The sequence below is a fragment of the Parasteatoda tepidariorum genome, chromosome 7, assembly GCF_043381705.1.
Source record: "Parasteatoda tepidariorum isolate YZ-2023 chromosome 7, CAS_Ptep_4.0, whole genome shotgun sequence".
NCBI classification, from domain to species: Eukaryota; Metazoa; Arthropoda; class Arachnida; order Araneae; family Theridiidae; genus Parasteatoda; species Parasteatoda tepidariorum.
The window spans coordinates 19,768,488-19,794,543 of NC_092210.1; the positions used below are offsets into that span (position 1 = coordinate 19,768,488).

General features: G+C 26.0%; 1 protein-coding gene across 1 annotated transcript; it reads left to right on the top strand.

The window, feature by feature from the left end:
* On the top strand, window positions 1-26,031 carry LOC107442018 (WD repeat and coiled-coil-containing protein). Its single transcript, XM_016055456.3, has 10 exons — window positions 1-286; window positions 1,146-1,266; window positions 3,773-3,954; window positions 5,507-5,630; window positions 5,741-5,807; window positions 13,395-13,456; window positions 13,737-13,875; window positions 17,715-17,837; window positions 23,665-23,760; window positions 24,995-26,031. The coding sequence occupies exons 1-10, from the start codon at window positions 232-234 to the stop codon at window positions 25,952-25,954; spliced, it is 1,929 nt and encodes a 642-aa protein (XP_015910942.1). The 5' UTR covers window positions 1-231; the 3' UTR covers window positions 25,955-26,031.
* The last annotated feature ends 25 nt before the right edge of the window (window positions 26,032-26,056 follow it).

Below are 26,056 nucleotides of genomic sequence, written 5' to 3' on the forward strand. Positions count from 1 at the left end.
GCAATACTTGACCTATCAACTCATTGGAGTCCTACTTTTGAGAAAACTTATTTTATCTTCTCAATTTATAAAATTTTGGGGAATGTATGAATGTTTATTAAGCAACACGTTGCTCTTACCAAATTTTCATCAAGTATTGACAACATTTGATGAGATTTTTTAAAATATATATATATTTTTATTTATAACTCATAACTGTGTGCTAGATAATAGAATGAAGTTAAAAGGACTATGGATGTTGGCTGTTGGTTGCTGAAAACTACGTCTGCTAATTTATTAAAAAAATGTTAGATTCATTTTATTTTTCTTTAAAATATATCTTTATAGATAAATTAATATATTTAATAAAAATATATATGCTAATTCATGTAGAAAATATATTTCATTTGTATATACTTTTTTGTAGCTGAAAGAGCAGAATGGTTTTGTTTTCATTTTTCTCTCTTTCATTTAAAAATATGAAATTTATATTATACTCGCATCTTAAAATGCTTTTGATTATTTAAATGCATATCATCTTTTATTACTGCTTCTATTTTTTGTAATATTTTATTTAGCAAAGAAGTCTGCTAATGTGTATCTCTATTTTATTGAAGACTTATTTGCAAATATGTATGTTTAATTAACTGGATTCTTAGTACTATTGGTTTACTCATACAAATTCTAATAATGTAATATTATAAACTTTTTCTAAATTTAAATTGTACTAAAAAATCTTTATTACTAAACTAAGTATAAAACCATAAAGTAAATTTAACTGCTTTAATTTTATTAAAATACTAGTTTATTAACAGCTGTATTAAATTAAGCTAATGATTTTTCTCAATTATTACTACTAGGTGTGATTGGCAAAGCTAAATTACCATTTCAGGAAGCTTTTGAGTTGTAAATTAACATAAAAAGGGGAGATTCTTTAATTTTTCAGTAAATAATTTTTCACTGATTCTTTAAAATGTGAGCTCTTTGCAATTAGCTTATAACATTATAACTAGGTCTTTATTATGTATTTAAATAAAATAAATTTTTTGTTTGAAATTTTTTCTAATTTTAATACAGAAATATAAAATTCAATTTAATGTTTACATCAACTTTTAAATTTTCCTGATATTAATTTCTTTATTCCTGATAAAATGTTTTGTTTTTAGGTGTTAACCCAGTGTGGGGATTGCTTTATTGTGATGGTGCATCTGTTTTTCTTCTGCCGGTATCGTGTGTGGATGACCAAAGTTACCTTCTACCTAAAGTTTTAAAATTAGAAAATGTAGGGTGAGGAAATTGTTTTTACTAATTTTACAAGGTTATTTTGGCTCTAAGTAAGCACTGGAATTTCAAAAATTTTAAATTCGAAGCTTTAGAAATTCTCTATCTAGAACTCTTAATTAGTATATTGAATATCTTGTTTGTGTATTGAATAAACATAACCACCATTAATTTCTACTTCTGCATAGAATTAAACGGAACTGTATCAAATGCCATCGTTTATATGTTTTACTCTAATAAACTGGTAAGGGTAATTTTTTCTTCAAAAACTTGAAACATGGCAAAAAGGCATTTAATTTTATGTCTTTCTTAAAATTAAAATGAACTGCATAAAATACCAGTTTTAAAGCTTACCTTTTAGCTACAAAGTATTAATTATGAGGTATTTTTTATTCTTTTCTTTATAATTTGTAACATAGCATAAAGACTACTAATTAGTAATGCTGCATAAAATTAAGTTGCATCCTGATTTAGAAACTAACTATAAAACCAACCTTAAATTGTTTTTTACTTATCTATTATTACCCCCCTCCCTTTCATTTATGATTTGCAACAAAATAGAAAGACAGTTTCTAACCCTTTGTACAATTAAAAGGAAGTACTATTGAGATAAAGCAGGCAAATCTTTATTTTACTTTTTAGCATGGCTTGCAACTATCACTCCTTATTACTATACTACAACTTTTAAGATGCCTTAATTTTTTTTCCTTATTAAATTCTTCATTTCTAAACTGCTAACAATTTAAATTAGATAGAATTATCAAATGATATTTAATTATTAAAAATATTTGAAATGGTTAAGAAATAATTTTTATTTCTAAGTGTAAATATAATGCTTTGTTTGTTACTAAACAACATTTACCATATCTTTTTTCTCTATATCATTAATTTCCATTCAATCCACATAGTAAAATCGATTTCTTACTCAGAAAAACCAGTTTAAGCTTAAAATTGGAAGGAACCAATGAGGTACACTGTAAGGTAATTCGGTTAATTTAACTTCTTGATTTCTAAGTAAAAATTTATTTTAGGGAATAAAATGTTCTTAGTTTTATAATATAGAGTGTATGATTTTTCTTCAGATGAAGACTAAACTTAATAAACAAGCGTTCTTTTTAGAAATTTTAAATTTATNCGCTGCTTGTGCCCAACGATAAAATATTTCAGTTTTCCATTTCCCATAAAATGTTAAGCAAATACATACATAAGTACGCTAGCTCAGTAAAGGTAAAGTTCTTGATAGATTTCTAGATTTAACTGAAGAAATAAAAAATTATCTTGCTGCCAAAAATTTTTAGATCTCAGAGATCTTCTTTGGCTAACAGATTTGTCTTTCATAACGGAAAAATTAAATAATTAAAACTTGGAGCTGAAGGGAATAGACAAACATATAGCAAGAATGATAAGGGCTATAAACTCGTTCAGAGTTTTTGTGGATATCACATTTGAAAATGAAGTCTCTTGGGCATTTTCCATACATGATCAATTTGAAAAGCGCTTTCAACAGTTTAATATCATCGAGATATTTTATCATATATTTTGTAAATCCTTTTACCAACCAAATAAACGTAACCGTAATAGCAACACACATTTCAGAATTTCTTCAAGTAAGGCGAGGAGTGGAGATAGAAATTTTGGATCTTCAGAATGACATTATCCTCAAAACTATTATATCAGATGAGAAATTCTGGAATATAGTTGTCAGAGATGAATTTCATTCTTAAAAAGAGCAGCATATAAAATAAAGTCGCTTTTTGGTTCCACATACTTGTGTGAATCACTGCTTTCGACAATAAATATCATAAAATCAAACTATAGATCCCGACTTACAGATGAACACCTTGATGATTGCTTGCGAGCAGGAATTTCACCATATTCTCCCAATTATGAAGAGTTGGCCAGTGAAATGCAATGCTAAAGACCACATTGACTGTATTTTATATACTTTATAAATAATTTTTATGCTTCGTATGGTTTGAAAAAGCAATTTAGTAATCATTTATTTTACACAAGAATACTAATACTAATTAAATTCCTAAGTTAAATTAATTTTTAAAATAAATTTTTTTGAGCATTATATGTAGTGTGTATTATTACCTACGTCTATCAACTATAAATTTATCTTAAAAAAATAAATGGTGCCCGCCATTCGACCGATATTCTGATATTTGCTCTTAGGTACAAAAAGGTTGGGAACCCCTGATATAGAGTGTATGATTTTTCTTCAGATGAAGACTAAACTTAATAAACAAGCGTTCTTTTTAGAAATTTTAAATTTATTTTTGAATCAGATTTATTTATGTGATATGATAGTTTGAAAAAAACAGCGCAATAAAGACTAAAACTGAATTCATTTTACCATTTTGACTTGAAGTTTATATTATCTGTAAATTTTAATCTCATAAAGATGCAATAAGTAAAATTTTAAAACTCCTATGATTTCTGTGATTTTTTTCTTTTATAATACATATATTAAAATTTTAATCTTAAATTCAATATTATGCTGTTTTAGCCTTATACATGACATAAGCTGCAGCCCTTGTTACCAGAATTGTTATTATGTAGCTGTTATTAGCTCATCAGAAGCAGGTTTAAAAGTTTCTGTTTGGAAAGCTGTAGAAGAAGAAATTAATGAACCTTTTAAAATATCCAATGAAGCCTATATCTGTGGAATCCCTTTACCTCAAGGTCAAGGTAAATTGTGTTACTTTTATTGTTCTATTTACTTAAGCTAATAAAATATAATGATTAAATAAATCAAATCTTTAAAATATTATTAAAATCAAATTATTGGCCAGATTAGTGTTTTATGAAGTGTTCTTCAAATATCTTGCCATGAGCTTTGAGATTTTCCAATAAAATGTATCAAATATATGTGTGCATTTTTCTTAAACTTTTTTTTCCAGATGAAAAGCTCTACTGACTTTACAAGTATAGAATTTTTATTTCTTCCTTAAACTATTCAACGATCAATTTGTTATTTTTTATAAATATCGTAATATTTTGAAAAGGAAACAAATAGTGTAGCTGTTTATTTTACTATTAATTTATCATTTTAAATTAACTATGCTAATTACACTTTATTTAAACTTATCCTAAACTAAGTAAATGGCCGTATCAATTTGGGAAAATTGTATTTTAAGTATGGTTTTAAAGTTATGAGAAATATATCTCTTATGTTAAAAAAAAATATATATTTATACTCTTACTGGGAGATCAAGTGATAAATATCTAGGGCAGATATTAAAATTATTTAAAGATTAATACTTTTTAAAATAGTATTACTAGCTTCAATGAAAAAAAATTGTTTAAAAAATTAATTTCAATTGCTGATGCATATAAACATTAAATTAAATAGTGACATATATGTTGCATTGAAATAATTTCTATGTATTAATTTTATGTATGTGATATAATATCAATGATGTTAATTGTATCTTGTGCCATAAAACTTCTACATTCAATCTAATCCAATCAATGATGTTAACCGTTTGGGAGTCAATCAATTCTATTTATATTCTGTTGCTATTTGTAACAATGCATTTTACCTTTTCTCTCTTGTCGCTGTTGGAAACCAATTGATCAATTGATGCACAATTGAAGATAAGCTAAGTTAAATTACCTTAAACATCATCAGCTTGGATATTTTTATTCCATTGATATTTATACACATTCTGCAGTTAAGATGATTGTAATCTCTGTTGTAAACATAGTAAAACATAATTAGATTTAGTTATCACGCTGTTGTGATAATCAATTTAGGCAGACATAATAACTTAATAAAGCTTTAATTAGCAAAATTAGGCTAGCCGCTGAGGACTACATACTTATAAACATAAATAGTAAAACAATTGAAAATCAAGCACAGTTACAGTTAAAACAAGATGTTAATAAATATCACCACACACGCTTTGGAATTTTTTTAGTTCAATTGATCTGCAAACATTTTCAGAACTTATAAATAGTACACATAAGAAAAACTGTTTGGTATTGCTTTTACAAATTAGATTCTTTTAACCCTTTTATATGAGATGAGATAAATGCTAGATGGATAAGAGCGAAGAACTTATCTGACTTTTTATTGGAACTAAAATTTACAAAATATTGAAAATAGAATATTTGTTCTTCCTAAAATCTTTTACAACCTAATGATGATTTGACTTTTCCTTTTATTTATTTGTATAATTAAATAATTTTTTTTTATATATTTAAAAAAGTTTCCTTAGAAATTTTTTATAATTTTTAGGTCTCTCTTGGCACCCTCTTAGCAATGTCCTTTGTATCGTCTGCCAAAATGAAGCCTTTATATTTAATAATGACTCGAAAACGGGTTCGCTTGAAAAAATAAAAAGTTTTTCTGGAACTGAAAGGTAAATAGCTAATTCTGATTTTATTGCAAATTAATTAAATTATTTTATGGTCATATACATTGCATACCTATATTTGAATACTGTTTTTTAAGTTAATCCTTTTTGTTTAGATTTACGTCATGTTGCTGGAACTATTCTGGTTCTCTGTTAATTTTTGCCACTCATTCAAAACTTTTGGTGAGCTTTTACTTGGAATTTCCTTTGTAAATATTTGTGGGATGTAACCTGATGTGATGTAAAATACTTACCTATTTATCGTCCTTGGAAAGTTTAATTTTAATGTAGCTCTGAGCAATACAAATATTATCCTCCAATGGATTCACAATTTCTGATAGATACTTAACAATTGTTGAAATAAAAATATATAATAAAATAAGATAAAAAATGTAACAAAAGGAAAAAAATTTTTAAAAGAAAATAAGAAAAATTATTATAAGAATTAAAATTTTTAAAAATTTAAAAAAATTAAAAATTTTTAAAATTTCTAAAAAATTCGAAAATAAAACAACTGAAAATATAATATTGCCTTTAGTCTTGTCTTATTCGTAAAATAGGGCTTTCTAATATTGCATTATATAACCAAAGCAATTTCAAGCCAAATCATTTTTAATTTTTTTGCACAAAATTCTCTTTTCTTTAATTCTTTAATGTGTGTTTATATCTATATTTGTATTTTTGTGATCAATGTGATTTTATGTAAAAATTATGTGATCACTAAGATGGCAAAATCATACGGCCTCTAATTCAAGGGCAAAAGAATATAAATTTTATGAGAATCTGATAGAATTTGCTATAGCTCACCAGAGCAGAATCTTAAGAATTTTATGCAATTCTTAATTTTATGCAAAACATTTTCACTTTTGTAAAAATGTTTTAGCTTGTTAAGCAATTAGTATCTTACTTTTCTTATATATAATTACAGTTCTATCAAAGAAAAATTTAGTTGTGATCCAGTGTTTATTTTTTCTTTTTAGTTTTGCAAAAGCTTGCTCATACTTTTCTCACACTCGAGATGAACACATTTTACAATTTTTATTTTTGTGTTAAGTGTTTATTATAATGTTATGAACTTGGACTGTTTTATTTGAATAGAGGTCTTGAACAAAATACCTTATTTTGGCTATTTTTTATGTTGAAATTAAAGCTTCAAATACTAATTTGTCTATTAATATGCAATATCTGATGCCTTAGTGGTCTTTCTTTTTTTCTGGCACTTAAGTTTAATACTTTGAATATGTAAGGTTAAAGTTTGGTGGGCTATAGCAGATTCTATTCCATATGTCATTGAACTTTGCAGTCTGTCAATGAACCTCTGAAGTATGAATCAAATCCCTGTCAGTGTTCTATTTACCCATATATTAAACTAGTCCTGACTGTAATAAAAGAAAAAAAAATTGCTCTCATATACTAAGATTTTAGATGATAAATTTGAATCTCTTAATATGACATTGAAAAACTTTTCCAAAAGAGACAATATAGGGCAAATAACTTTACTTACAATATTATGACAGATTTTTTTACAACATACTGTACTGGTACAAATTTAAGAACTTTACAGCTCACATTCTTTCTTTTTTTTAAATCTTCATTCTTTTTGTACATCTCAACATTTTTTCCATATTTTTGCATTCTAACATTTTCTAGTTTAAGTAAAGTCTTTTCACTCTAAATATAGATTATTTAGAATGAACCCCATTTTTGTAAATTATATTTGTATCTTTTTAGAATGGTTTAAATTTTTTCCTTTTAGCCTTTTCCTTAAAATTTTTTAATCTATGCAGAAAATAATATACGGTGATAAAAAATCTAATTAACTTTTAAAAACTCAATAATTAAACTTCAGTCAGAACTAATATTTTATTTTCATGGTTTAAATAGAACAGCTATTAAATTCTAGGTGCAAACTATTATTAAGTTGTAAACTCATCACAAAACCTTTTTTTTCTAGTTGATCATATATTTTTCTGCTAGATTAAGATTATTTACATTCAAAATAAAAAAGGAGATAATGTTGTAATGATGGAAAGGTCTGAAATGTGTCCTTTCTTATTTTATTACGTTCATTGACCATCCTTTATCAGATTTAAATTTTTTATTTTATTTTATATTGCTATGCCTGATTTACTTTTTTTGCTATAATGAAATATATAGCCTCTTTGATCCAAAGATTTTTCCATGCATAACTATTATTTTTATCATTTAATTTGCTTGATAATGATAGAAAAAAATTACATGTTAAAATATTAATTTGTGGCTAAAAATTTAAAGTTAACAAATTAAATAGATCCTAACAAATAACAATTTAAATAAGCTTCTCAGGAAATTTTGTTCAGAGTTATTTTAAATTTTGGCATACATAGCAATTGAGTTTAGAATGACATGGTATTGTGTGTCCCATATGATTCAACTATTAAGCTAAATAATAAAGAAAAAATTATTGTAGGAAGAATTATTTTTTTTTATTGCTATAGTTTCTAAAGAGTAAAGAGTCTAAAGTTTATAGCCTAAAGTTTCTAAAGAGGAATCAAGATTTAAAATATTGTGCAAGAATTTTTAAATCTCAGTCTTCAGACTGAACTATCTGGCCACATTTTTCCAATTGCACATTTTCTTTGCTTTTAAGGTGTGAAAACATTGGAACAAATATATCTGTTGATTTAAAAAAAAGCAATATTTTTTTAACCTTATTTTGTAGCTTAATAGCTGCATTAATATCCTAAAATAACTATATAAATTAAGTTTTAACATAGGAAATTCTAATCATTTGGTGAAAAGGTATAAATTTTATTTCTTGTGTTTTACACATTGGAACTTTATCAAATGTGACATTTATAATTTGATGATGCAATTACGTTGTTGTATTGTGTAACTAGATAATTTTTATTTTTTAAACTTAATTTTTAGATGTGAACATGACTATCTGTGTAACAAAAGTTCGTTTTTGTTACACTATCTGTTCTTTTTAACTGCTGTCTGAATATTTTTTTATTGATAACTTTAAAACTGAAAACATGGTGCATATAATTTTTCTATCCTTGATTTTATCCCTCTCTCTCTAAAATTTATTTTTACCCAAAACTTAATTGATTGTAATTAGCTAATTATTTGTAATCTCAGGATAACTCAATGGTCATCTGTGACTAATCATTCAACTCATAGATTCTGAATTTAAGAACACACTTATTTTTATATTTCCTTTTTTTTGTGACTAACTATTGTAGCTTAATTTTCTCCTAAATTTTTTTTTATATGTAGGGGTATTTGCATTCATTGTAGTTTTAATGTGTTATGATGATGTCAGGAATTCCAAAAACTTGCAGATAGTCTATTAGAAATTTTTTTAGTTATCTAGGTTAAATGTATGAAGACGTAAATTTAGACTACAATACAAATATCATATTTTATTCTGTATTTCACTAATACAATGGAAAATATTTTCTGTAACCATTGAAAAGTTTTCTGGAAGCCACAAGAGACATACATATAAACATTCCTGTGATTTAATATGATTTCCAAAAATGTAGTTTCACAGAAAATTTTTTGAAATTTACAAGCTGTGAATCCTGTTGTAAAATGATTAGATTCTTATAGTCATAAAGGTTTTACATTTCGCCAAAACTATTTTTTCTAATAAATTTAATCCTGTATGGCTCAGTTAATGAGTAAACTGTAATTCAGTAACACAAGGTAGAAACTGTATATCGTGTCTTATTTTTTCATGATTTCATTATTATACTGCTAATTTGAATTTTTAACTATCATTAATTATTTGTATTTCCCTAATACAATAAAAAAAACCTTTTGTGTAGTTATTATTATAAGGTTTTCCTTAAGAGGCCTCAACCTGCTACATCTTGGATTTTAGGTTAAATTTTTGATTTTTATTTTCTTTGTGTTTTTTTTCTTCTTTTTTTTTTCATTTAACAAACTTTTGATGATATAGTATTATTTGGCAGCTCAATATCTTTCGTAAAAAACTGGAAAATAAAAGGGTTACTTTACTAGATTAGAAAAAGAATAATAGAGCTTGATAATTTTTTCAACTTCAATGAAATTTTCCTCAAAATTTTAAAGCAATAAAAATCTGTGATTTGTTGTTTTGAATCAATAATTTAAAATTTCACATTTTTCAGTTTTTAGATTTTTGAAAATTGAATTTTATTACAGTTTATACAGATAAAAACTGATTTGGATGGTTTTTACAATGTGTAAATTGCACAAAAGCAAAAATATTTATCAAAAATTAAAAAAACGCAAATGTGTACTTTTTAAGTACCGTTCAAAAACTACTCGTTGCAAAACTATATTGGTATCATTTAAAAAAGGAAAATTTAAATTACCGCTCACTTTATATTTTAAGTTCTGATTATATGTCGGCCTTTTATTTTACATGTCTCAAAAGATACTGCTGAATAAAGTGTAAGTCTACCATCAGTTTATTTGGGAAAATTAAATAAGGTGGATTAAAAGTGTAACTAGAATTTTCCCTCCCTGTCTTAACACCTTTCACTGTTGAATTGGGACGAGTCTGGCCTTTTAAGCCGTACGAGTTTATATAAAAACCAAGCCTCAATCACAAAATTTTTACATGCTTGATCAGGCATATTAGTCTACAAAATTAGATGGTCAAATGAAACATCTATATTGACTGCATGCGAATGGAAGTGTGCAAATATACCTATTATTCGGCTGCTGAAAAACGAAATTAGCAACATATCTGCATCAACATCTTTATTTTAAGTAAAAATCAAAAGTATGAAGTATTATAAACAAAGAAATATTTTAACAGGAAATTATTAAACAGTTATGAAGTAAATGCAGAATATTATTATTAAACAAAGTAATATTAAAATTAATAAGCACTATCAGGGAAGGCATACCCTTCTACATTTTACTTTAAAATGTTATTATAAACTTTTATGTAATTTAATCAAATAAATCAAATAAAGTATCGTAATCAAATAAAGTATCGTTGCTTGAAATTTATAATAATTCTGTTGGAAAACTATTTTTAGAGATCGTATTAGCATTACACCATCAAAACTGTGATAGATGATACTGTCTTCATAAAAATTACTATGCATATTCTGTGGCCAAATACCTTTAAAATTCTGTTGTAATTTGATGATCTTATTGCAGAATGAGGAACACTTATAATTATGAATATATATCCTGAAACTTTAATTGCTGTACCTATTAGTACAAATATGTAAATATTTATGTACCATCATCTTGTGAATTTTGGCACTTCAGTATGTATTTCAGTTTAAAAATTTGTGTTTATTTAAGTTTCCAAGTGTCTAATGCAAAAAAAAATCTGCTTGCAAAAAAAGAAAACAATTGCCTGTTTTTTATGTTTAAATATAGTGCATACAGTTTTATGATTTATTAGCTATTCAGCTCTAAAATAATAAGTTTTATTTAATTTTTTTCTTCTGCTTACTGTCAGATATTTCTCAACTATATAATATGATTTTTATATTATCGTGAGAAACTTGAAATCACAATTCGCACTGTTTCTATGTCTGTCTCAATGCTGTAAGTTTTCTATCTTGTTTTGATCTTACGTTTTTAATTCTTAATGTGTCTTGATCCACTTTTCTTGGAGAACTTGAACTACAATATCTTTAAAAGATAAATGTAGAGGTAGGAGTATTTCAATATGAGCAATTTATTATCACTTGCTAATTATCAGTAAAATTTTAATGTATTTTAAAAAACTTAATACTAACTCTTTTGAAAAGAAAATTTCCTGTAGTCATTATATATGTTTTCTTTTAAAAATTAGATTTTTTTTTAGTTTTTTCTTCTTAATTTTAATTTTCTTAGAACTTTAATGCATGATTTATCAACCTTAGAACATAAAAGTGTAAATATATTCTCTCTTTTAAAATTTCCCAAGTTTTAAACATTACTATAAGTGTTTTTCTTACATTTCCAAAGTATAAAGTTCAAAATATTATTAAAAAATAAATTATATTGTGAAATTATACTAATAACATAGCAAGCCTTTTTCAGAATTTTTATGCATGTGTAGTGCAAAATCTAACCTGTTTTATAAACTTATTTTAACTTTAAAAACTTAATCATTATTTTTTGCTTTTTATACCTTAAACTTTTATGTTTAATATTTTTCTCATGCATACAACAAGGTTTAAATACAGCAATATATAAAAAGCATTATTTTCAAAAGTGTCTGTAACTATTAAGGAAGCATTTTGAAATAATTTTCCATTTAATATTTGTAGGGTGTTATAAAATTGAGATTAATTCTTATTTTCAAATTCTATTCTACAGTGTGTCTCTACAAAAACATAAAATTTGAATTCCAATAAAAATAGGTAAATAAAATAAAATTTTTGTACAAGGCACATAGCTCAACGAATACCACTATCTTTCTCTCCAAACTAAATTGTGGGAGTGTATTGCTGGTACTTTGCCTTTACTCTCTTCAGATCATTATGAAGGATAATCTTTGACTATTGCCAAGAACTAAGATGTTGATAACTTAAAAATTCTGTAAAAAAAATGCTTTTAAAATGTACAAATAGAGCCTCAATAAAATCATCAAAAATACATAATGGCCTTAAAGATTTTCTAAATTTTTTTATTTTACTTTCTTTAAAACTTGTCTTAATACATTTAAAAAAATAAGGTAATTATCAAAATAAATATGCAATTTATATATAAAATTAAATGTACATAAACATTTGATAAAGATAAATGAAAATTTTCAAGAAGTGAAATTATAAAATTATCTTCATAAATAAAAATCTCCTGCATATTGTGTCACCCAACCATTGCTGACCCCCATGACTCTGACCCTATGGCTCTTACCCCCATTTTTATGTCTGTAAAACATCAGAATGGCATTGCATTATCAAATGTTTTTTTGATATTCTTAAAATTTAAAAATTTCTACTGTCCAAAAAATAATTCTTGCATCTTGAAAAAATTTGGGTTCAACATAAATACTTGTTATTGTTTGATGTTTAAAATAACAAAATGTAATGAAAAATTTATACTAATTCGTAAAGGAAAAAAAGTAATTTATTAGCTGAATGCTCTCAAAATGAAAAATAATATTTAATACATATTCCTAAAAAACAACCATAAGATCCTAAATATTGTCCCGTTAAGGATAAAACAACCAAAAATGCATTTATCATTAACATCTTAGCCATGCTTATTAAAATAACAAAATGTAATGAAAAATTTATACTAATTCATAAAGGAAAAAAGTTATTTATCAGCTGAATGCTCCTAATGAAAAATAATATTTCATACATATTCCTAAAAAACGACCATAAGATCCTAAATATTGTCCCGTTAAGGATAAAACAACCAAAAATGCATTTATCATTAACATCTTAGCCATGCTTATTAAAATAACAAAATGTAATCAAAAATTTATGCTAATTCATAAAGGAAAAAATTAATTTATTAGCTGAATGCTCTTAAAATGAAAAATATTATTTAATACATATTCCTAAAAAATGACCACAAGATCCTAAATATTGTCCCTTTAAGGATAAAGCAACCAAAAATGCATTTACCATTAACATCTTAGCCATGCTTATTAGTGTGGCCTTAACAAACCAATCAAATTAAATACAATTAATTTTTTTATTTAATATTAATATTTTTAATTCATTATTAGATAGGATGATCATACTAGTTATTTAATTATGCTATTATATTTTATTCAGTCAAAGTGGAATTTTTAAAATGGACTTGTACTAATTTTTAATTTTTGTATTTCAGTTTTATAATTTCACTTATGACACCGACCTGTGTGAGCCAGTTTTTTCGTTTGTCATAGGAAGGTTAGTATATTTGTTATATTATCTTAACTATTCGATAGACTAATTGTTTTATAAATATTATTATTTATTTCTCTGGTGGATTTGCACATAGAATTAAAATCATTATCTCATTTGTTTTAATTGCTTTATAGAAGCCAAAAAAGAATACATACATAATTCAGGTTGCATCTTTATCAGCATATTGTTTATGTGCACATATATTGTCAGTTATGTTACAGTCATAACTATTTTTGATTTTGTTTAATTTTACTCGCCAGTAAGGTTTTCTATTTTAATTTAGAGTGTGCAGCTTAGAAACTGTAGATCAAACACGTCTTTTATGTGCCATAGAATTGCCACTGAGTGATGTAATTAGACACCAAGTAGAAAATACTTCTCACACATCAGTTGGGGAGAATGGGCCTTCTACATCAAACTCAGTAAGACATGTGTTTTATTGTATATTACTACATATTAAAATGGATCAAATGTTTTAATTGGTGTGAAAAATCCACTTTTTAATTTAAGTTTATGCTGTCCTATAATAATTTTTGCTGTCATTTTTTCATTATTCTTTTTTATTGATGTTTTAGTTCATTACTGATAATATCTAATAGTATGTTGTATATCAAATAAGATGACAAAATGTTGACCACTATATTAAAATTGAAGACTGTATAATTTTGAAGACAAAAAATCTTCCAAAATAATGCTATTACTTCATTAAAATATATATATATACCATAATTTTGCGGCAGCACAGTGTCTATGATTTGAAATATTAAATTTTGGTATGGGCTGCATATCTAATGGGGTGGCTTATACAAAGGTTTTCTTTTTTTAACTACTTGAGCATAAAGATTTTATTTTATTGCATCGATTCTCCAAAATTTCATTATTACTCATCTTTAGAATCTAAAGAATTAAAAATGCTGAAAAACAGCTTGCAAGAATGCAACGATAGCGCAACAGACGATCTCCCTTTTAATCAAAGATGCCGTTGACGAATTTCCCTCCCGCAGTCTCCCCTTGAATAGTCTGTTATGAGGATCCGTGGAAATGCGATTCCCCATTTCTTCTGTTGCAGGTGTGAAAAAAATTTTGAAAGAAAAATATGCAAGCCATGTCATTCTCGAAACTGAAGGAGTGGAGTGAAATGCTTAAATGATCTATCTTGAAGGTCAACTTCATTATTTTTGCTTTGCTTTTTTATCGTAAATTTCCAAGTCTCGAAAATATACGATTCCGCAATTCGTTCGAGAGAAATGATACAACATTAATGAGTGTGGCTAAAAAAGGAATGCATGAGCTGCTTTATTTATTCAATATTTAACATTCATTGAAACAATTTTTAGCTGTTTAATCATTTGATTTATTTATAACTGGGATATTATAAATTATAAAAGAGGTAATGTGTTCACAATAATTTTATGCTTTTATTTTGCACAGAACAAGATAATTTGTTTATTTTCTTGCATCTACTTTTTAAAAATTATTTTAAAAGTTTTTAGCTGTATCATTTGATAGGTTAAAATTTTAGAAGTTTAAAATTAATTGAAAGAAATTGGATGCATTCATGATTGTTTTGTGCAGTACTATTTTGCACAACGCAAGATGTATTTTATTTTATTCAATTATTATTAATATTTTTGTGAATTATTGTAAAGATTTTAAGCCCTTTAATTATTTGATTTAATAATATTTAGGTATTTCAAATCAAATTACGTAAAGTGACGTGATGCAATTGTTCTATATCGTAAAATTTTGCACCTAGTAAAATTCTTTTAATCAATTTATTGTCTTTTGAGGGCTTATTTTTATTATATTTAGACTCTTAATCACTTTGTTTACATAAAATTCGAGTATTTTAAATTGTTATTTATTAACGTAATGCGTTTGCAATTCAATTGCGCTCAATTTTACACTGTACAATTTTACGGACATTTGAAAAGTTATGATGATAATTATAGAAATACAAAGTTTCTGATTTTAAGTAAGATTGAATATTAATTTTTTGTATGTAATTATTTTAATGATATTTAAATGTTTAGTTATTCATTTTGCATAGAACTTGTTATCTGAAACAGATGCATTAATTCCCCGATCGTTCTCGCAGAAAATTTTTTTGCTACATATCCGATGGTGCGGCTTTTCTGATGTTTTACGGGTGCGACGTATATACCAGGGTAGCATATCTCTGCTATGTATATTCAGGGTGATTCTAATTAAAGTTATGATTTCAAAAAGTGAAAATTTTAAAACTACTCGACAGAATGACCTGATATTTTAGCTGAACAATTGTGAGGCAATGGAATTTTGTTTGGAGAAGGGGAGAAAATTGTTACAAAATCTGCAATAAATTTTCTAATAATTTAAAATTAAATTTATTAATTAATACTTATTCCTGGAACTATTCTTTTTAAGATAAAAGTACTAATAAAATGAAAGTTTTCCTAACTCCTATGTTTTTATAATGAGGTTTAATGATAATAAAGGAGATCATTTTTGGAGTGATTAATTTTATGACCTTGATTTAAATAGGCTGGTGTTACCTTGATATTAGCTTTCTGGAAACATTGATTCAGAGAGGTATAAAATAATCCTGAATACATTTCGTAGTTGAAAATTCAATATTTGAGTTTTTATAATTAAGAATCTATTCAAATGCGTGAACTACAATTTTGTGGTATGAAATTTCAGTTATTATCTCCTCCTTAAGACTCCTAGGGAATTGAAATTCTCTAGATCATAGATTTCTAACCTATTTTCAATTAACCACCAAAGTCAAAAGAAATGTTCAATGTTCTTGTATAAAAATTTTTTACTAAGATATTTAGAAGCAACTTTTTTTAAAAAACATTTTTCCTATGTCACACTTTAATCATATTGCTATTTTGTTGAAAATTCCTACTGAAAAATGTAATTTATATTTTAATCTTTATTTAGCTAATTTTTTAATAAACTTACCCTCACATAAAGGTTATGCTAAAAATTATAAATTGAAATATTAAACTACGTATTTTTATAGGTCTTGAAAAATAATTATTAGATAACACTGTGATCTAATAATAATTATTTAATTCTATTTTATTTATTGTGGTATATTTATCTTAGATTTGTACAACTTTCGATCTGCGGGAGGCATGACGTCACTTAAAACCACGTCGATACCGCATATACACCTGTATTTTATTTTAAAGGCATGTTTAAATACAATTAAATAATTAAATTAGAACAATCGAAAATATAAAAAATCAACCTCTCTCACTCCCTCAGTTGGTTGCAGTAAAATTATTTATACTTTAAATGTGTTTTTATAAGGAAAATAGCAGTTTAGGTGAAATTCAAATAAAAAGATTTTTAATTGCATAAGAATGTCATAGAACCCTTTAACATAAAGCAGATACTAAGGAATTCTTAAGTGGATACTGCAGAATATTAAGTTACTATACCAAATTTTGAAATCTAATTGCTTCTGCAATATAATTATGAAAAAATTGATATCAATTGCAACATTGTGAAAATTTAGTAATTTAGTAGAAGATTTAGTAGTAAAAAAATATCAAAATAATTTGTTAAAAATTGAAGAAGAAAAAATTTTACTTTTCAAGGAAAAAAAATTATTGGACTAATTAGTGTTAAAATTTTTCTGAGTTGAACAGTAAGAGCAAAGTGTTGTATACACTATAATGGGTTAGTAATCCCTTTCTCAATAAATTGCTAAATTAATATAATTATTTTAGAAACATTTTAATGTATGCAGAGTTAAATATATACCGGTTTTTTAATACAAAACAAAAGAAGTAGTTAATTTAATGCCCACTCTATATTTAAAATAATTTTTTCTGTGAGTTGTACAAATTGTTCTAATGCCCCATAAGAGTCTTCAATAGCCCTGGGGGTGGTGGCACCATGTTGGAACCTTAGATCTCTCTGTTATTTGGTCTCTTTAACATTTAAACCTTGTTAAAATAAAATCTATATATGCATATAAAAAGAACTTTTAAACTTTTTATTAAAGTAAAATTGCATGCAATAAGCAAAATAATTATATTTTAAATCTTTTTATGTGTTTTTTACCTGTGTGAACAGTTCTTTATAGCATTGAGAGTAAAGAACTAATTTATCAAAATTGTTTTCTCTTTGTTCATTGCTTAATTTTAGGTATATTTTTATTCTAGTTTTAGCATAATAATAGTAGGTTATCCCCAATGTTATCTGACCTTGATATTTTATTTCACCTATTGTTGATAGTCAATGCTTTTTTTTTTAATTCTAGAATTCTTTAGTTGCCAACTCACAACTACTATTAATTGGATATAATGCTATAGATGGCAAACCATATATCATGACTAAAATAGATATTGAAGAAATTTTAACTCCAAATATCATGGTGTATGAGGTAAAAATGGTCTTAGTTTTATTATTATTTTTTTAAATACTGATACATGTACTGACTAATATATTTAAATGTTTCGCCACTTATTTCTATCTAAAAAATTAATTAATTAAATAAAAATTAATTATTCAAAATTAATTAATCAAAAATTAATTAAATTTCTAACTAATAAAATTGAAGTAAATATTAGGTGACATTTTTTTTTCTTCTTCCAAAAGGACATGTGTAGTACTTTAATAAAATACTTTTCCCTTCATCCCATACATGTTATTTTTTCATAACCAATATAGATATGGATATTGTATTAGTTATGAATATTATCAATATTTATTAAATATAATAGCTGTTAAGGAAAATTTTAGTAGTTATAACTTAAACTGGATAAATTCTATACAAGGTATCTGTTACATTTTAGATTTTGAAATTCATGACTTTCCATGACTAATTCCAAGAATTTTTCATGACTTAAAAAAGTTATTATTTTCTCCAACAAAAACACAACAATAAATTTAAAAAAGCATTATAATAACCATTGAAATGATAGGTATAACCAAAACTGCTGTACTTCATATTTATAGATTGTAAATTTAAAAAACAGAGTAAAGAAAGAGTTGAAGTAGTAAAATAGCTGGAAAAAAACTACAAAAGCAAATAATTTTTTTTTCTATTGAATTATATTCTAAAGATACTTTTCTTGTTCATTGGAAAAGAAATACTCTTGATTTTTCTGTTCTCATTTCGGAATAAAAAAAAAATTCGCCAATGACTGGCTTGCTTCAGCTAGGATTTTAAATTGATAAATAAAAAAATAATAATAACAAAAATTCTGAAATTACAGAAGTTTAAAAGATAATTCGGTCTAGAAATGTTTTTTCTTTCATTTTTTGAAAGAACACCATGATCTTTAAAGAACACGATAAAAACACTTTATATTTTAATAAAGTATGACTGTGAGAGGAGATTTTGTTATTCGGAACACCATAAAATTGGGGGGGGGGGGGAANGGGGGTGGGTAAATTCCATTTTAAAAATTAGATTTTTGGGCAGCCTAAATGCATGACTTTCCATGATTTTTTTTAATAAAAAAAACTTATAATCATGACAAATTTTGTTCAATACCAAAATTCATGACTTTCCATGATTTCTCATGACTTTCCAGGTGCACAGATAGCCTGTCTATATTTATCTAATTCTTTTTTTATGAAAATTCATTTACAAGGAGACTAACTTCATTAGCTGAAGTATGTGTGTGTGCTTTTTTTTATAATGTAACTACAAATGAATCTTATGATTTTAGTACATTTGCTTAAAATGTTAATATTTTTGTTAATATATACATTTTAACATTTATTATTTTGTTTTTATTGCTTATTTCTACTTTTAATTCCATAAAATAAAGCCCTCATCAAATTCAGAAAAGTACCTAGCTCTTACACACTGCACTAGGTACATATAGAAATACATTTAAATGTTGTATTTTTTACTTACCATGTTATATTTTCAGAAGCATAATGTAATCACACAAATAACTCGTATGATTTAAGTACCTATATTTTCCTTAAAATGTAAATATATTTATTCGTGTATTTCTAAATTCTATTTTTAACCCCGTAAAATAAAGCCCTCAACAAATGCAGAAAAGTTTTAACAAAGCTCCTATTCTGGTACCAACAGAAATACATGAAAATGTTGTGTGTATTTCTTACTTTTCTAGGTTTCCAGGGATGTCAAGAATTCCAAGATCTGAATAAAATCATGTTTAAGAAGGAGAATTTGTATTACTATGACTAACCATTTTGAAAATTGATCACCATATGGTTTGAGTGTACGTTTGGTTGTATAAGGTTTTATTTATATTTTGTTTTATTTATTTCGTTTTATTTTATTTTGATTTTTGTTTTATTCTAACCAAATACAATTTTTTTTTGTTAAACAATGTTAAAGAAACAGTATAATTTAATTTTCCAGTTTATATTTTTAATTTGCTGATTAATTTTAATTCTTTTTAAATTATTGAGTTTTTGTTTGAAATTATTTTACTTTAAATTATATTTCTTTTTGTTAGTGTATTTTCATTTTATTTCTAACTAATTAGATTTTTAATATCACGTAGCCAAATTTTATTTTTTTAAACATACTTTGTTTTAATTTCTGTTAAAACATTTTATTAGTTTTGAAATGATTCAAGCAAGTTGAAGTATTCGTTTGAAAGCTATTTTATTTGTAAGAGTGTGAGAGATAATTTATTTTTTCCAAGTTTGTTCAGTAATTTAATTTTCCTAAGTGGAATTCATTTCTTGTTGGTTAATGTTTTGAAACAGTTGCTCTTGAAAATCTGTATTTCTTTTTAAATACTTTTTCTTTACTTATTTTACCTTCAAAATTAAAACATTAAGTTTTTTTCTCTTTTATTTTGGATTACAAAAGTTAAATTTATATTTCTTGCTATTTTTTTTTAATTTTAAACAAATTTATTAAGAATGAAGTCTGATTTTAGTAAGATACTTTTAATTTGTTTGAGCTAAATATTAGTTTTCAAATCTATATATTTTAAAACCAAATTGTAAGATTTATAATAACACTAGTTTCTACAATTTTGAGTAATCAATAAAAAATTATTAATTCAAAATTACAAATTTTTAACCTTAAATAGATTTTTAAATTTATCAAAAGAATTTTAAGTATGTTAATAAACATATAAAACATGGTGTACTAATTTTGGAATTGGTTATGCAGTGTGTGCTATATTTATCATAACAAAGATGAAACTTTTTTCTATGAAAAATATGCCATTTAGGTAATTTTTTATGTTGGTAAAATTTTTTAGACATCATAGTAAGAGTTTTTTTTTTTAAAGTCAAATAATTGTTGCAATTGCGGTCATTTATGGTGAGACTACATCAATTTGTATAAAACTTTAGAGTCTATTTTTTTTAAAATTTGGGGAAATTTTTAAAAAAAAAATTAATTATTATAAGTTAGAATCAACAAAAGTATACATATTTGAAGAAATAACATTAAATACTGAAGTTTATCTGTATTAAAGTAGCATTTAGCAAATAAATTAATACAGTCAAACCCCGCTATAGTGAATCTTCCAGGGACCGAAATTTTGGTTCACTATAACCAGGAGTTCACTATATTTACGCAGGCAATTTAACTACGTAATGGTTCCCAAACTCCTCCCTATTATTACACATCATTCAAATAAATGACTGAAAAATATTATGTAGTAGCAAAAAATGTGGGTTTTTTTTCATTACTCTTTGTACAAAAAAAAATCTTTAGCTGATGAGCAATCCTGAACATGTTTAACAACATTATGGAAACACTTCCCCACTCTTCCCACATAAAAGTAGTCTCATAAAATCACTTAGCAAATTCATCGACCAGATTTGTCCAGATACTGGAAGATTGCGGCTTTTTTACTTCCGTAATGCTTCCACGTAACCACTTCCGTAATGCTTCTTCAACATCCTTGTGATCTGCGTTTCTCAACTTTTTTCTGCCATCTAAATTTTTTTCATGAGCAGAAATTATTAATTGCCTATTTTTCCATATATTACAAGCTGCAGATTTTGATAGTTTATATTCCCTGCAAATATCTGCTTGATTGCATCCATTTTCAATTTTTCTGATTATGCCCTTTTTATCCTCAATGAAGAACGTTTTAGGTTTAATGATAGCCATAATAAATTTGAGACACTTGTTTGCAGGATTTTTTTAACTGAACTGAGAGCAAAAAGGAGTTGAAATGAGGGCCTTATAAATGCATATTAGTGTTCAATCCTTTGACCAATAATGAATAATTACACATTCCCTCTGACAGAAAATGCATATTGATTTCAAAATTATTACAAAATTTTTAAAAAAAAAATCAGTTGAAGACAGAAAAAAGTTCATTATATCCAACTTCCTCACTTTTTTGGTTCACTATATCCACAAAAAATAACATTATCTGTGTATAGCAAGGCACGGGACCGAACATTTCGTTCACTATATCGGGGTTTGACTGTATAACTTATCATAAAATGTGCTTAATCGCAGTTCAATGTCAGATACATGGCTGTGGGACATATAGAGAAAAACAATCCATTGTTTTTGATATTGTACTATGGTAGACATATTTCAGTCCTTTTATTCTTAAATTTTGTTTACTTCCAATCCTCTCATAACCCTTTATTTACGAAATTATTAAAAGCTTTATGTGAAACTTTTTTGTCCCATGAAATAATGTCCATTTTTCATAAAGTTTTAAATTTAGTACTTACACTACATTTAATTAAAATTAAACATTTAATACTTTGTCTTATAACTAGTTGAAAATGTGAAATGTTTTATAACTAGTTATGAATAAATAAAAAAACACGAAAGACTTACTTGAAAATATGATCGAGATAGAAAGCTGAGAATTGAGGAATGAAAATGAGAAATCATGAAATGGCAATCTTGAATAAAATATCAACAACTAAAAACTTCCATAGGTGATGTTTAGCTTCTAATAAATGTGTGTTTACAGCTAAGAATGATAAACAGAAAGTCTTATTCCAGAGACAGACAAGTTCCAATGTAATATTCTGTAATTATTCTGTTTCAATGCAATGGGAAAATATTTGTGGCAGTTAAAAGGTCCTGTCGGTATATAAAAAGTAAAAGACTTGTTTTTTTGAAGAAAACTTAATTTTAAATTTCTTTTCTATAAAGAAAATGGATGAAATTTTTTTAACATAGGCAACAATGGAAATGTTTGAGGACATTTTATTAAGGACTTTATGAAAAATAAGGTTTTTACAAAAGTTATTTTATTGTCCTTTTATTCATTAATTAATATTTTATATTTCAATTCTTTTACTTATATAATACATTTATGAATTGCTTTGAATGCATCTGTGTACAGTGCGCAAAAAATGGAACAACATGAATAACTTTTAATCTAATGATAGGATTTTCATGTACTAAAATAGTACTTCAAAAAATATTATTAAAAAAAAACTGTTTAGATGATTTTTGCCAAATATTATTATTTTTTTGGTTACTTAAAAATACATGTTTGAAAATGTAAATACTTTTCAGATAAGATTACTAGTAGCCTGCTTTAGAATTCTGAAACTTAAATCATTTGATAATTTATTTTTGTTCATAGAATTATTTTTAATTAAACTCTTCACATATTTGGTCATGTAGGTGGATGTTTAATTCTTGCAATTATAATTACTGCTTATTTTAAAAAGATCTAAAATATATATTCTTGACTACAGAATACCTCAATAGAAGTAAATGATTTGGCTGCACTGATAATATTATTTCCAATGTTAAGTTTGAGTTGCAAAAAGTAATTTTCGGCATGTTAGATTATTTTGAAAAATCGCTAATATTTATTAAAAAACTATATCAGATTTATTAAATACCAACTTTTGACAATTTTATGAAATATAACAAAGAAATTTACTGCTAGTTTTTTTTATTTTATAAAAAATTAACAAGTGTACTGTACAGTTATTATTTGAATAGGTGTTTTTACTTAAAAATGATTGTAAGTAAAATTTAACATTTCATGTAAGTGTATAATGAAATGTGAATGTTATGAGCTCATGTTATCCTGGCTCATGAGAAATGTGAAGAACACGTATGCCCGGAATATGGAATCATTTCACCCATTAATTACCATTATTTCTCAATGCTCAATTGATACTACCAGGTAGGTAACGTAAAATTAACATTAACAAATGGTATCAATTAACATGAAAGGATTCAAATTCAATTGTTCCATTTTTTTTTATTTATGCACCGTACAATATTTCAAATCATTAATATTTCCTTTTATTTACAGCCAATGACTAACATTTGTATAGTTGCTAGCAGTTGTAGTTCTCGGATTCAATTTTTTTCCGTAGAAAAGATTCCTATTGCAAAGATAACAGAAATGGTGAATATTACTTTATTAACTATGAGTAATGATTTGATTTTTTAAAAAAATAACTCTTTCGAATGACATCTTACATTTTTAGGTTTTTTTTTTTATCACCCCAAAACTACTTTTATTGTCGCAGACATTACTAAAATTTAAAATTTGTATATTTTTTTATGTAATGTAAACCAGTATTGTGTTGTCTTTTAAGAGAGACTCATGCTACTTCAGCAGACTAAAAGCTAATTATTTATTTGAGAGAAATAAAATTTTTATAAAATGTGATTTATTGCTTAGATGAAAGTACATTAAGCGTGGATTTTATAAAAAATTGGCCAAATATTTCAATATTATCATTGATAAACTTGTTTCAATTAGTCTAAAATGATCATAACTTAATTTTAGAATAAAAACTGACTTACCTAAAAATTTAAAAGAATTTTTAGCGTGTAGCATAGATAACATTAAAATAATTGGTTACCATTTTTATAAATTGGAAAATGTGGCATAAAGGAATTAATATCTCGATTTTTGCTTCTGTTTTCCAAGTGCCTTTCTGCGTCAAAAGCTGGTTTGTGTTTACACACAACTCAAAAATGTTATAGCAGAGATGTTTTAATCTTAAGTTAATTTGACGTTAGTTTACAAATATAGTTCTAAATTGTAAGAAGTTGACATAATTTTCTTCTGATAATGTCATACAGTTTTGCTTGATTCATGTGTAATAGTTTTGTTCAAGTGTAGCAGCTTTTATCAAAAAACAATTTTCTATAATATATTAAGTGTAAACTCAAATGTGTATTCAAAGAAGTACTTCAATGTATTTTTATTACTTCGTTTCTGACACATAAATTCATTATGTTTTTAAAAGCTATTATGAGGGGAAAAATTAATCATTGAAACAAATTATGGTAATGAACTAAGAAAACAGTGCTTTCCTCCTAAGGCAGTAAACAAAACTTAATATTTAAAAAGCTCAGCATATCTTAAAAGATTATGATCAAAGACTGATGCAAGATGCCAAATTAGCTTGGGATTGTTAATGGAAGTGTAAAATTTGCACAATAATCTGTGGTAATTAATGTGAAATTAGTATACAATAATCTGTGGTAATTAATGTCAGGATACTTATTTATGGTTAATTAGAAATATTCATTTTTTATAACTTACCTTTTAAATTTTGTTTATAGCATGCAACTTATGCTATATAGATATATGCTTAAAACTCAATGTATATATATATTTTTTATAGGTCTTAGAGAAAGGTAAAGTACCAAAGGGGATAGCTATCAGTACCTTTAATAACACTAAACTCTTATGGCTGTTAAGTGGACAGTCATGTGAAGATTGCACTGCCTCTCTCAATATTCCTGATGATGGATACATTAGTTGCAACATGACATTTCGAGTTATAGCTTTGAAAGCGTTATTAGGTCCTGAAAAGAGATTCATTGTCCAGGAGAAAGACTTTGCAAGCTGCTTTGATCGGAGAAACACTTTGAGGGGGCGTGCTTGTTCAGAGAGTCGTATCAAACTTCCAGAAAGGCAGCCACCGGTCGAAAGTGTTCCTCCTAAGGCCGATACCCTTCCCAGAAGCACTCCTATCAAAACTAGCAAAACGATGGACATTAACACTGCCATTTCTAATGTTCAGGAGCCCAAAAAAGAGTTTTGCGACAAAGCCGTCGAAGCTCACCTAGATAGAGTAGAACCTTGCAACGAGGTAGAGAACGATGACAAAAGTGTCCTTAGCTACTATTCTGCCGAATCTATTGTGATGCCAAAGAAAATCGAAATAAATTCCTCCAGTAATGAAGATTATTACAGCATCGAGCATTATTCTTCTGTGAGCCGTGGCAGCACGTTGCGCGGAAACATAGCAGAAAGAAAAATATTCGATATTGAGAGATGCGTCTTGGATATGTTCGAAACACACAGCACCGAGCTCAACGACATAAAAGCGGAGCTTCGAGAACTGAAAAAGGTCGTATCTGGAATATCTGCCCTTCATTACAGCTCATTTACTTGCACCAACAGCCCTTCAAATGCTCAGTTATTATGCCACATACAAGAGTTACAGCACAGTGTGCACATTGTTGAAAATAAGTTGGATAGTATGACAGTAGACATTAATTCTAGGCTAAAACATCAAGACAGGAAATTGAGTGAAATAAGGAAAGAGTTGAATACGTTGTTATCGAAACGTTCTTAAGCATTTAAATTCAGATTTTCGCTTAGATCTTTTAATTAAGCTCAAAACATGTAAATAAAATATTATTCATCACGTTATTCTGCATATATTTTTTTTTCTTAT